Source organism: Triticum aestivum, chromosome 7B (assembly GCF_018294505.1).
Source record: "Triticum aestivum cultivar Chinese Spring chromosome 7B, IWGSC CS RefSeq v2.1, whole genome shotgun sequence".
NCBI classification, from domain to species: domain Eukaryota; kingdom Viridiplantae; phylum Streptophyta; class Magnoliopsida; order Poales; family Poaceae; genus Triticum; species Triticum aestivum.
The window spans coordinates 96,036,552-96,048,717 of record NC_057813.1 but is presented as its reverse complement, the minus strand read 5'-3'; the positions used below and the strand labels follow the sequence as shown (position 1 = coordinate 96,048,717).

The window sequence follows — 12,166 nt, the reverse complement described above, 5'->3', positions numbered from 1 at the left end:
CATGCTTGACGTGATGAACCGATTTTGGTGGTGAAATTGGTGATGAACTTCTTTTTTGAGGATGGTCATGAACTTTGTTGCTTACCTCAAGCTTGCACATGATGAACTGATTTGGTGGTGAAAGTGGTCATGAACTGTGTTGATTTCCTCAAGCTTGCACGTGATGAACTGAACTACTTTGGTGAAATTGGTCATGGAACATAAGATTTACTCCAGCTTGGCTTGATGAACTTATTTGATGGTAAAAATGGCCATGAACTTGGTTGATTCCCTCTAGTCTGACGTGATGAACTGAGTTAGTGGTGAACGGGAGTACTCCCTTTGTAAACTAATATAAGAGCATTTAGATCACTGATCTAAATGCTCTTATATTAGTTTACGGAGGGAGTACTAACTAATGGTTGTTGCTCACTGAAATCTGAGTCTATCCTCTTTGTTATTTTTTGTAGGTAGTTGTACTCTTCTTGTGTAAACAGCCATATGAGACGGGCGTTTGTTTATCAGCTCCTTCGTGATTTTCATGGTGACAAACAGAACATGATTGTAACTGTCAAGACACAAGACACAAGAAATTTAGCACATTCTGGTGTGCACTTATTAACAAAGAAATCAGAAACTATGTTAGTGCAATGTTTTCCAGTGCATTGCTGTATAGTTCCTTCCTCCAAGCTCAAACTTTCATTCAGAAATAACCAACTAGTTATTCAGCATGTTTCACCTATTCCTCTTATTCTATTTGTATTGGTTTTACCTACACAAAGAGGCTTACAAATGCAGCTACATCTAAAGCCCTGCACGGCCGTGTTCTGAACATACTCATCCTCATGCTGCCATCGTGTGATGTCAGTTCAACAGAAACCATCTCCAGTGAGATACTACTAGCGTTGAGATGTTTCAACAGAAACTAACCTCTGCTCTTTATTAGTCCTATACTTACAAGAGGTAATAATTATGCCCAAGCTTACAAACTACAGTTACATCTAAACCGCTGTACAGCTGCTCTGAACATCTTCGATTCTTTGATACTCCCTCCGTAAACTAATATAAGAGCGTTTAGATCACTAAAGTAGTGATCTAAACGCTCTTATATTAGTTTACAGAGGGAATACATTGGCAACTTGTTCTGCGGAATGAGAGCCGGGCCGTGTGTGCCAACGAATCGTTGGACTGTAATGTCACCTGAGCAGAAGCTCTAATGCTGTGGAACTTTATCAGTATGCGCCTCCCTATGCTCTATGTACCTGGGATTGCTGACCAGGGGGCAGGGGTGGCGAAGACCGGTTAACTCCATGATCGTGGTTATATGCTGACAATAGAATCGTCATTCGATTGACACAGGCAATCAGGAAGAGGGTTCTCATAAAATGCCTCCTCTGAGCGAAACCTATCGCTGCCCCTTGTGCCTGACACGGGACCTTTCCGTTTCCGAGGAGAACCTTGTCTGAATACAGATGAAGAACAGCATAAGAAACATAAACAGTTAAAAATAGAGCAACAGGTCCTTTGGCTCTCATGCCCAGTTCAGTACCTCTTCTGGTGCATTTCTATTATCCTTTGCGATACCTTTTTGCCTTCATCGAGTAATCCACTGTCAACTTTGTCAAACAAATGAACTAATGCTTTCCTGAGTACAGAAAAAAAAAATGAGACCGAGAAGGGAAGAGTGAGGCAGCAGCTTTATAGACAAGTGCTAGTTGTGGTTACACCTGTCAGGACTGATTGTTTTCCTGTGGCCATGAAAACGCCGATGACCGGCAACAGCCCGTGCCATGTTCCCAGAAAATGATGGAATAAAGACATCACTTTCCACTGAAACGATGTAATCCAAAGCTGCCATTTGAGAAGCGTATTGGCTGAACGGTCGCAGTTCTTCAGCAGAGGCCAGTTTCTCCTGCAAATGGAGAAGACACAATATGCTGAACAAACAAAAGTCATGTTGTCACACTAGAAAAAACAAAATGGCACTGTTCATACCTTGTTCATCAGAATTGGGAATCGGGATTGCAAATCGACCATATGGGATTCACCTCCATATATCTCCCCTGCAGCTATGTAAACTGGGGTGCTTGATGGATATCCTAGGGCAGAAAGAAACATTCCAACCTCCTTTGGTGTCAGGGGACAATGACCATGTGATCTTTGTCCTAATGGATCAATGTCTTTCACCTTCCAGTATGTTGTGTTTCCTCTGTTAAAATGGGTGAAGAAGTAAGTCACATAATACTATAGAGTTCTAAAACCAAGAAGGTAAAGACAGTGCAATGACTAACACGTCTATTTTAAAGGCCTTGCCTGATCATTGCAAGCTCCTCTGATTCGGTCTCTGACAGACCATACGTACACCCACTAAAAGCAAGCATATCCTTCTCATAGCGTAAATGCAAAGCAATATATGGTCCAAATGATTTCATCCTCTCCACCAATAGCTGCAAATTGGTTGATATTATTTGTCAATACATTTATACGTTAGAAGTTCAAACTATAATGTTATATTTTTCCCGTGATGGACTTTAGAGCAGGATTTACATTGCCTAAAGCTTCGATTGGGGGAGCAAATCTAAGTGCCTGGAAAAAGGTCCGGCAGCGAAGCTTTTGAATATCAGGCGGAAGGAAGTTGTTTGCAAGGCGAGAATCTGATTTAGCAGCTCGAATAACCTGATACAAATCTTTGATCAGAATAACAGTTCCAAATACTTGCATCCAGTAACTACTGCTTACGATTGATTAGTACGCAGCCACAAAAGGGCACTAGTTGTGGAATCCAAACCTGACGGTGCTCCCATAGTGGAGAAATCTCATTCTGATAATAATCTACTCCAGACCAACTCTTGAAGTACCTAACAGATTTTGGTGCTTTCACCAATTCCTTTGGCAACTTTTTCTCAACTTTCACATCGTTTGCCAAATAACGTATAAAGTGTTCTTCATCGAAGACATCTGAAAAGTTGCTGCGTTGAGAAATGAAAAACGGTTCTGTCAGTTTTTGATCAGTTAAGGGAAGGGCTCAGAGCAAAAACAGTCATGCAGTGTTCACCTTTTGTCGAGCCAAAACGATTTCTTATCAAGTTCTGGGATTATCAGTGTAGCCTTGAGTATACGTGCAACTGCTACCATATCACTGATCTGCCATAAGAATAAGAACAAATCAGTGAAAAATTGGAAGTGTGTGGGAGCTTGCATTTAAAGTGAAGCTTCCCATGATTATGATTGATTGGTAAACGCGGACATGTATACACAAGATAGAAGACAAAACAATGAACATATGCTTCATCTTTCCTATATTTGTCAAGTCACATCACACTTTTGTTAAGATCATTCCTAAGAATAGGAAAAAACATCCAACTTGCAAAAGATATGCCGTCTCAATTCAAGCCCGCCTAAACAAAACCAGCAAATTCTGTTAACGCATCAAACTCAAAAGGACTTGCAGGATCGATGTTACTTCTCTTAGGGGATGTGTATGCTCAAAGAGAATGCATTCACTTTTGGTATCACCTAACAAATCAGGCATCTTTTTTATCAAGAATATACAGCTGTCTTGGTTGCCATAAATGAAACGTACAAGATAGTGACTGAAGTGATGGCACAAATATGGGAATACCACCTTCAGATAATCATCTTTTATCATGACAAACAAATTGACTGCGACACATTGGGAAAAGAAATTCAGAAGAGTGCTGAGACAGCACACATCCACCAATTATACCCAGGACTTTATCCTGAGTGCAGTTGAGCCATTCATGTCTCTTCCACCGATAACTCGGTTGGGCAATAAAAACAAAGCAAACAGTTTAGTTTCACAGCCACCATTTCAAGCTTCTGCAGGCATATCGCTAGATGGGGATAAAACACCAAAACACTACCCACAGAAGTCGGGTGTCTACACTAGCACCAGAACCACCAGTACGCATTGAATACAGCACCGAAACACTGCCCACAAAAACTGATGATGAAATGCTACAAAACCGTCAACCCCGATCAAGCACACCACATGCACGCACGCTAGGTTCCAGCTTCCCACCACGTAAGTCAAACATATCTAATGCAAACTGGACCATTATTCCTATGCCACGGCAACTAGGGAATTTTTTTACCAGGACGAACCAATGACTCACCCCGGCGCGCATCTGGTTGAGTCCGCCATTGGTGTGTACGAGCAGGTACCCCCTCGATGCCTCCGGACCTGAAAAAACAGGCCGACCAAAATCAGAACGGCCTACGAGAATGTGCGCCAGACCGGGCGAGATTCTACTGCTAGGTGAAGTGCCAATGCGCGTACGTCTGTACTCGAGCGACGGCGAGACGCAAGGCACGAACCGGCGCGACGGGGCCGGCAGCCACAGCCTCTTCTCCGGCGCGTCTTCGGCCGCGCCGTCCAGCTGTCAAATCTAGAGATTAATCCCCAATGTCACGGGCTCCCATGTAGTAACAGGATAAAATCATAACGGTAAGAGGCGCGCCATCGGCGGGGGGGATCACCTTCCGCGAGTGCGGCGAGGCGAGCTGCGGCGGCGCGAACTCCTGCTCCCAGTGCAGCTCCTCGGCCTCCCGCGGCTGCTGCGGCACAGAGACGGCGGCGGCGGCGATCCGTTAGCACACCCCAGAGAGTTCAATCTGAGGGGAGTAAGGGCACCCCCAAGTCGCACGTACCTTGGCCAGGCGGTAGGGCGAGCCGGCGGAGGCGGACGCGGAGACGTGGAGCGCGACGGCGAGCAGCGCGGCCGCGGCGGTGACGGCGGCGCCGGTCCCGAGGAGGGAGAGCAGCCACCACCTCAGCGCCGCCCGCCGCCCCGCCGACCTCCCCTTGCGCCGCAGCGCCATCTCATCCGCTTCCCCAAAAGCCCCGCCCCGTCTCGTCGCGCTTTGCTTGGCGCCGCAGCGAGGTTCTGTTTTCCGCGCTGCCCGCCCCTGATGGACTGAGGTGGGCCGTCAGGCCAGACCGTGGCGCCCTGGCTTTTTGGTCGCTCCCTGGGAGGCGTTTGCGTGTGGAGCCGACGATGCCGGCCGCGGTAAAACGGGCGCCGGGCGGAGGGAAAGGGGGAGCGCGAGGCGGAGGGGCGGGGGGTTTTGTTGGAGACGGGATGAGACGGGACGGAGAGCGGCGGATGGCAATGGCACTCGCCACCTGCCCTGCCCGTCTTAAACCGCAGCGTGGTTCGTGCCAGGGGCAGGGGAGGGGGGAGGGGAGTGGGCGGGGCGTGTGTACGGACGGGTCGCGGTGGTTTTGCGGCGATTAAACCCGTTCGTTATTTGGTGCTTTTCGGCGTGGTTTCATGGAGGATTTAATTAATTTCGTACTCCAGTAGATGTGGTGCTAAAATTGATGGTAAACTGATCATATCTCCAAATTGTCTTCGTTTGGAGGTGCAAATGTTTTATGTCGGTTTTCCTTGGACCGGTCTTTCTAGAGGGTTAGAGCAACTCTAGCGGATCTAGTAAAACCTCGCCGGGACGCCTTTCCTGGCGGATTTACATGACGGTAAAAAAACCGCCCGGTCCGTAAAATATTTATGGGAGGCCCGTAAACCGCTCTGGATTCCACTATCTATGTTGGCTCCGAGACGTTTTAGGGTTCCCGTCTCATTTTTCCCCTTCCTCCTTCGTCGCATTCTTTCACTCCCGCGACAAATCGAGTGAGCTCCGACGTCGTTTTCCGGCGAGTTGAGCCACCCGGGGCGAGAGGAGATGTCGTGCGCTAGCGGCATGAGGGGCGACAGTGGGGGGAACGGGGGACGCGGGGGGCTCGGCGGCGAGTCGTCTCGCAAGCGCCGCAACAATGCGGACGCTGGGAGCTCCTCCATCCGCCCATCGGTGGATGAATGGCGCAAGGAGCAGGTGCGCACGCACGGCACCCGCTCACGCAGCGCCGGAGCACGGACGTGGAGGAACTTCAACTGCCTCGACCGCATATTCTCCACCGCGCTCAAGCGTCGCCGGGAGGAGGAGAAGGCGTGGTTTGAGGCCAAGGAGGTTGTCGTCGCCGGAGATGAAAGCTGCAGCGGGTGGAGGCGTTGTTCAAGGAGTACCAGCTCGCGCAAGTCCTCTCTAGCACCCTCTATTGGAGATATGCCCTAGAGGCAATCATGTATGATGATATCTCCTATGTGTTTATGAATAAAGATAGTCCTTGGACATTATCAATCATGTGTATCAGCAAGTACGTGACTTGTTTGTGGGACTATGCATTGTATGATGACTGTCCTAAAAGGTTCCTAGTCGAAAGGGTTGTGTAGACGCGCAACCGACTGGACTAGCATATGACACAGTCGATGGCTCGGTCTCACTAGCCATAGAGCATTGGATGCTAACCGGATAATATGGACTTAGAAAGGTCTGGTCGGATTTGACGTAGTCGGATTCGAGTCGAGATAAGGTCCGAGTCGGACAGACGCAACTATGAGACGTAGCGATATGTCATCTGTGAGTCTCTAGTACAACATACGTTCTATGTCCTAAGACCTGAGTTGGCGCATGTACTCAGGATGGTGACAGACTTGCTTTGGGCCGATCAAACGCTACTCTGTGACTGGGTAGTTACAAAGGTAGGTTTCGGGTTTGTTCAGTCCCATGCTGCGAGACATGGTCGAGCAAGATGGGATTTGCCCCTCCGATCAGGAGAGATATACTCCGGGCCCCTCGTGTGATCCGACCAGGATAAGCATGGCAATGCGACAAGGATTATGAGATAATCCAGTTTGTGGTCGGTATCACTAGACGAGAAAGAGGTCGGGCTAGCACAAGGATGATAGTCTCGCCTTGAGCCCGACAACATATATCGTGAGGCAAAGTGAACAGAAGTGTGACATGTTGTACAGGTTCGCCTAACCAGCTTCATAGTCTGCTTGGTGGTCACCACGCCTTGCTAGAGGCCGCTACCAACCGTGCAGGTCGGAGGTGATCTGAACTGTGACCAAGCCGACTTGAACCTAAGGGGTCGCGTGCTTAAGGGAGGAACCTACGAGGTCGGTTCGGAGGACATTGGTCGGATGTGATTCGAGCTGGACTTGGAACGCGACCGAGTAGACTTTGGGCTTTAGGATCCGTGCAAGGCCCAAGTGTTGAGCCCGCGACGAATGCCTATAAATAGTGGAGGTGCGGCACATTCATTTGGGGGATCGCTTCGGCGCTGTCACTAGGGTTTGCATGTATTGCGAATAGCCACCTCCACTCGCCACCGACTGTGTGATCAGACCTAGCAGTCTGCCGCACGATGTTCCTCCTGCACGCGCGGATACTGTTAGAGGCGGTGCACTTGCGCCGCTCCAGCGAACTTGTATGTGGGATCGGACGACCGGCTGTTCGAGGGAGATCAGACGAGGAGGAGACTATCCACGCGGACGCGCTGCCCCAACTCTTCTTCCGCTGGACGGCACTGCGCATCTAGTGGTAACGAATTGTGATCCATCGCCCGTACCGTGTTCCTGGTTGTTCTGCGCGTAGGACAATTTTAATTGCAGTCGACGCACCCTACCGTAGAACCCAACACCCTCATGGAGTACCACCTCCACGGCAACCCGCCCCACGACGATGGCGATGACAGCAGTGAGTATATCTAGTGTGCTAGTATGCACCCTGTTAAGTATGAACTGTTTAATTTCCATTTTTATTAAGTATGAACTTCAGTATGTAGTATGAACTATGTTCTTATGTATGAACTCCGATGATCTAGTTTAAGAGTGAATTGCAAGTTTAGTATGCGGTATACGTTTACCAGATCCTTCTCTCTCAGCGTTCGTCATCCTGCAAAAATCATTTACGGGATACCGTAAACAATTTTTCTGGAATGGGCGTTTACCGGATATGCTAGAGATGCTCTTATATACTCCTTTGAATAAGGGATGCGCTAAGCGCCAGTCGTCAAAAGAACGACCGCCTCGGCAGCTGTGTTATTCAACAAAACAACTCCATCCTCACCATTGCAACAAAGGAGGTGTTGCAAAAGCCTTTGCAACAAAGTTCATGTTGCAGAAAACATTTCTAACAGATGTTGTGTTGTAGAACTATTTTTTTGTTCACCTTCACCTTTTTGCAACTCAGATGATGTTGCTGAAAGAACTTTTGCAACATGGATGATGTTGCCGTATTTTTTGTAATAAAAGGATGTCACGGCATCACCGTCGTCATTGCTATCGCCGTTTTACAACTCCATCGTTGTTGCAGAAACTCATGGACATGCGGTCGCACGGCCTGACAGGCACGAGCAGCTTCCGTTGCGTGAGGCCGACCAGACAGTGTCGTGACCCTGGTCCTACACCCGCTTCATCGTCGGTAACGGGAACCTCCAGCTGGGATCGCACCGCGACACAGGCGGCATGGCTCTTCTGTCGGCTCCTAGGTGGCTTCGACGGTGACTACTTGGGCCCGACTGCCATGGTCGCCCCACCGTGGTCACGGAGGCCACCATTGGCAAAGGTTGTGTTTTTTTCATTGCCCTCTCTCACGGTTCCCTCCTAGTGGTCTGCAATAGACCGCTTGTTGCGGTGTGCCATTTTACAAGAATACATATATGTGGCTAGCTTTACATGGAGATAAGGATGAAAGGGGAGATGCAGTGCACGAGGCACTAAAAACCTAACCCTACACTACCCTATACTTGATGGTGACCTCGGAGGTCGTGCCAGGCTGGCCGGCGACTCCTCCGTCATCATCGTTTGAGCCGTAATTGGAGTCGTCGTTGTCGAGTTTCGGACGGTGGAAGAGCGCGGCATCACGGCAGGGCTTCCCGATAACCGCCTGACGCTCTTGGTTGATCCCCTCCGCTTCATCCTGCGTCGTGCACAATGCGTCCATGGCCAACGATGACATGGGAAGGGAGGGAGGGCGGCGGGCCTTAGAGAAGGCGGCGTTGGTGACGATCTCGCTAAGAGACCACTCATCGTCGTACTTGGCCATCTCCCCATTGAGGCGGTAGAGACGACGCTTGCTCGTCCCCGCCGTTGTCACAGAGCGGTCCAGCCGTCTAGGGCCCAAGCTTACGTCAGCTCTGGGTCCATCGCAATCCGTGGCGACGGGGGTGTCAGAGTCCGCAAACTTCGAACGGCGCACCATGTTGCGCCTATCCCGTTGGCGCCGCTCCCTATCGGCGTACTCCTGCGCCGTTAGGGCACTCCGAGATGACGAGCGGTTGCCGGCGCCGAGGAGTGCTGAATGCGACTGCGCACCTTCACGGTGATCGCATGGGCAGGGACGGTGGCGATGGACGCTCCTCCTTGACGCGTTGTGGTGGAGGAGAGAGTCACTCCTCCTTGACGCGCCGGGGTGGCGGCGAGAGGGGCTCCACCTTGATGTGGCGTCTAATTTGAACGCAGTGGTTGCGCAGGGGAGAGAGCCGAGGGGATGCAGATTCCAGCTTCACATGGAGCAGCCATGGGACGCAGGAGAGTGAGGTGGTATCTGTCAATAATTGGATCAAGAACCAGGGCGGCCGAACCCCCGTGATGGATACTGGTTGGGTGATCCCTGCGATCAAAAATGATCGGACAGGCTGACCATGGGTTAAACTCGGGGGGTGACAGGCTCTACCGCATAGACGTCCCATAGTGCGCACTTGTTCTCCCTTTTGGGGATATGACTGACATATATCATGTTCACTGTCTTCACCTCGGGGGGAAACTGCTTCTGGCCCCTGGTGTTCGGCTGACGGGGCTCATCATCGTCTTCGCTTGGGGGCCCTTTTCCCTTGTGTTCGGTATTTATCTTACCGGCCTGTTTGAAAACCCAACAATTCCTGTTGGTATGGTTTGCAGGCTTATCGGGTGTGCCATGAATCTGACAGGGCCTCTTGAGGATTTTATCTAAGCTGGATGACCTGTCTTTGTTACCTTTGAAAGGTTTCTTCCGCTGACCGGACTTAGGACCATTGAAACCGGCATTGACTGTCGTATCGTCTACGTCGTCGTTGTTGTTGTTCCGACGTTTGTTTTTATTGCGGCGAGGTTTACCATTGCCGTCCTGCACCTCGGAAGTGTCGGGGTCACCTAAGCTATTGCTTCTACGAGCCAACCCGCCATCTTCACCCACACGAAAGCGGGTCATGAGTGCCATTAAGGCTGCCATGGTCTTCAGCTTTTCCTGCCCAAGGTGTCGGGTGAGCCATTCGTCACGGACGATGTGCTTAAAGGCTGCTAATGCTTCAGCATCCGGACAGTCTACGATCTGGTTCTTTTTAGTTAAGAACCGATTCCAAAGCTTGCGAGCTGATTCGCGTGACTACAGAATTATGTGACTCAAGTCGTCAGCATCCAGTGGCCGGACATAAGTGCCCTAAAAGTTAGCCCTAAAAGCATATTCCAAGTCTTCCCAGGTTCCAATGGAGTTTTCAGGGAGGCTGTTTAGCTAGTGTCATGCTGGTTCTTTCAGATTTAGAGGAAGATATTTAATGGCGTGGAGATCATCCCCTCGAGCCATGTGAATGTGGAGAAGAAAATCCTCAATCCAGACGGCCGGATCCGTCTTCCCATCGTACTGTTCGATGTTTACAAGTTTAAACCCTTCCAGAAATTGGTGTTCCATGACCTCATCGGTAAAGCATAGGGGGTGTGCGGCCCCTCTATATCGCGCAATGTCGCGGCGGAGATCGGCTGACATCTGAGTTCGGTTTTGATCTCGAACATAGTAACGGTCGTCACGCCGGGCTTCATAGCCATTGTCTCGCGCCGGGGCACGGCCCCTTGATCCATAGATTGATCTAGTCTGACCAGCTTTATTGGCTAGGTCGCGTTGCAAGTCGTACTTGTATCCTGTGGCTGCCGTCTCCCTACCTCTTCGGCGAGGGGGTGCAGGTTGGTGTTCGGCTTGATATGCCGTTTTATCCCGCCCACGTGGTGGTCGGTCTGGTTGGTCTGCCTGATTATACTTCAACGGTATTGCCTCAAGGGCTTCATCATCGAATTGCAGCAGTAGCTTGCGCTTGGGGTAACTTTTAGCATGTCGCTCGTGGCCGTATTCCTCAGCGCCCAGGACCTTAGTCCACCTTTCATTCAGCATATCTTGCTCGGCTTTGAGCTGCTGCTGCTGCTTCTTTAGGCTCCGGGCTGTAGCAATGAGCTGTCGCTTGAAGCGTTCTTGATCAAGGGGTTCCTCTGGGACGATAAAATCTTCATCACCGAGGCTAACCTCCTCTTTGGTTTCTAGCATATAGTTGTTGTCTTCTGAATCTTAGTGATTAGCGTGTCCGGGACTATATTCACCCTCTTCCCTTTCGTCCCGTTCGGATGTGGGCTCGACGGGGTATTCGGGATCCTCGACATCGTCCAGAGTCTCATTATCTCTGGTGTCGGTATTGCTGGCCTTCGTCCGACACGATCGTGAGCGGCACCGCTGACGTCGGCGCTTTAGTGGTTTATCGACGGGTTTGTCCTCGTCTGGGCTCGGGTTATCCTCGTCGTTCTTTTTATCCGAGTGTCCACCATGTACACATCGTAGGTTGAGGTGGCCGTCCAACGCCCCATGACGGGTGGGGCTTGGCTTGGTTCAGCATCGGCATCGTCGTCCATGCCGTCGATGTCTTCGAACGCATAATCCAACATGTCGGTTAAGTCCTCGACAGTGGCTATTAAGTGGGTGATGGGCGGGGCATAAAATTCCCCGCTCTCAGCCCCCTGTCCCAGCTGGGTACGGTTCAGAGGTAAGGCCTCCATAATGGCGAGAGACTGCAACAAACCCAATGCTTCGTTTAAGAGCGGAAGTGGGACCGGAAACTGCGGATCTGCTGGACTGAGTTCGGCATGGGACGCCTGATTGGACCTGCTGAGTGCAGACTTCGGCAGTTTGAGGTGGTTGCCCAGAGCCAAGTCTAAGATTGCATTTGGGTCTTCGGTTGGGAGTTCCACAAGGGGAAGAAATCCGGCAGGGCTCACCCTCCCGTCTTCGAACGATGAGACATGCCCCGGATCTAAGGCCGAGGTGGGTATGGGTGTTGACCCCTGGACGGGATCTAACAGGGGATTCGAAGAGTCTTCTTGGCGGGGACATGGAGTGGCGGCAGAGGCCATGAACCCGTCAAAGATTAGGTCTCCTCAGATGTTAGCAACGTAGTTCAGGTTTCCAAACCTGATCTGGCAGACGGGGGCATAACTATCGACCTGCTCGAGGCGGCTGATCGAGTTGGCGCGAAGCATGAAGCCACCGAACACAAAGACCTGTCCAGGAAGAAAGATCCCCTTGG

The 12,166-nt window shown here is 50.5% G+C and overlaps 1 protein-coding gene across 2 annotated transcripts; it reads right to left on the bottom strand.

Moving 5' to 3' along the window:
• Positions 1–655: 655 nt before the first annotated feature.
• On the bottom strand, positions 656–5,128 carry LOC123157221 (O-fucosyltransferase 7). 2 transcript variants are annotated; one of them, XM_044575476.1, is made up of 12 exons: positions 4,651–5,128; positions 4,480–4,554; positions 4,280–4,379; positions 4,116–4,183; positions 3,035–3,123; positions 2,768–2,948; positions 2,527–2,655; positions 2,293–2,426; positions 1,975–2,188; positions 1,707–1,891; positions 1,529–1,624; positions 656–1,441 (listed from the first exon to the last, which is right to left on the bottom strand). In XM_044575476.1, exons 1-12 carry the CDS (start codon positions 4,819–4,821, stop codon positions 1,300–1,302), a joined length of 1,584 nt encoding a protein of 527 aa, XP_044431411.1. In that variant the 5' UTR covers positions 4,822–5,128; the 3' UTR covers positions 656–1,299. The 2 variants fall into 2 exon arrangements, with proteins under 2 accessions (XP_044431411.1, XP_044431410.1); XM_044575475.1 differs by having other exon boundaries at positions 4,480–4,557; positions 4,651–5,127.
• Between the last annotated feature and the right edge of the window lie 7,038 nt (positions 5,129–12,166).

What these genes read in the sequence shown, in the direction of transcription:
- LOC123157221 (XM_044575475.1), bottom strand. Translation starts at nt 4,821, where the DNA reads ATGGCGCTGCGGCGCAAGGGGAGGTCGGCGGGGCGGCGGGCGGCGCTG. An exon ending in CAATCGAAGCTTTAGGCAAT is followed by an intron (nt 2,427 to 2,526) that starts GTAAATCCTGCT and finishes ACCAATTTGCAG; the next exon opens with CTATTGGTGGAGAGGATGAA. An exon ending in ATAGAAATGCACCAGAAGAG is followed by an intron (nt 1,442 to 1,528) that starts GTACTGAACTGG and finishes ATCTGTATTCAG; the next exon opens with ACAAGGTTCTCCTCGGAAAC.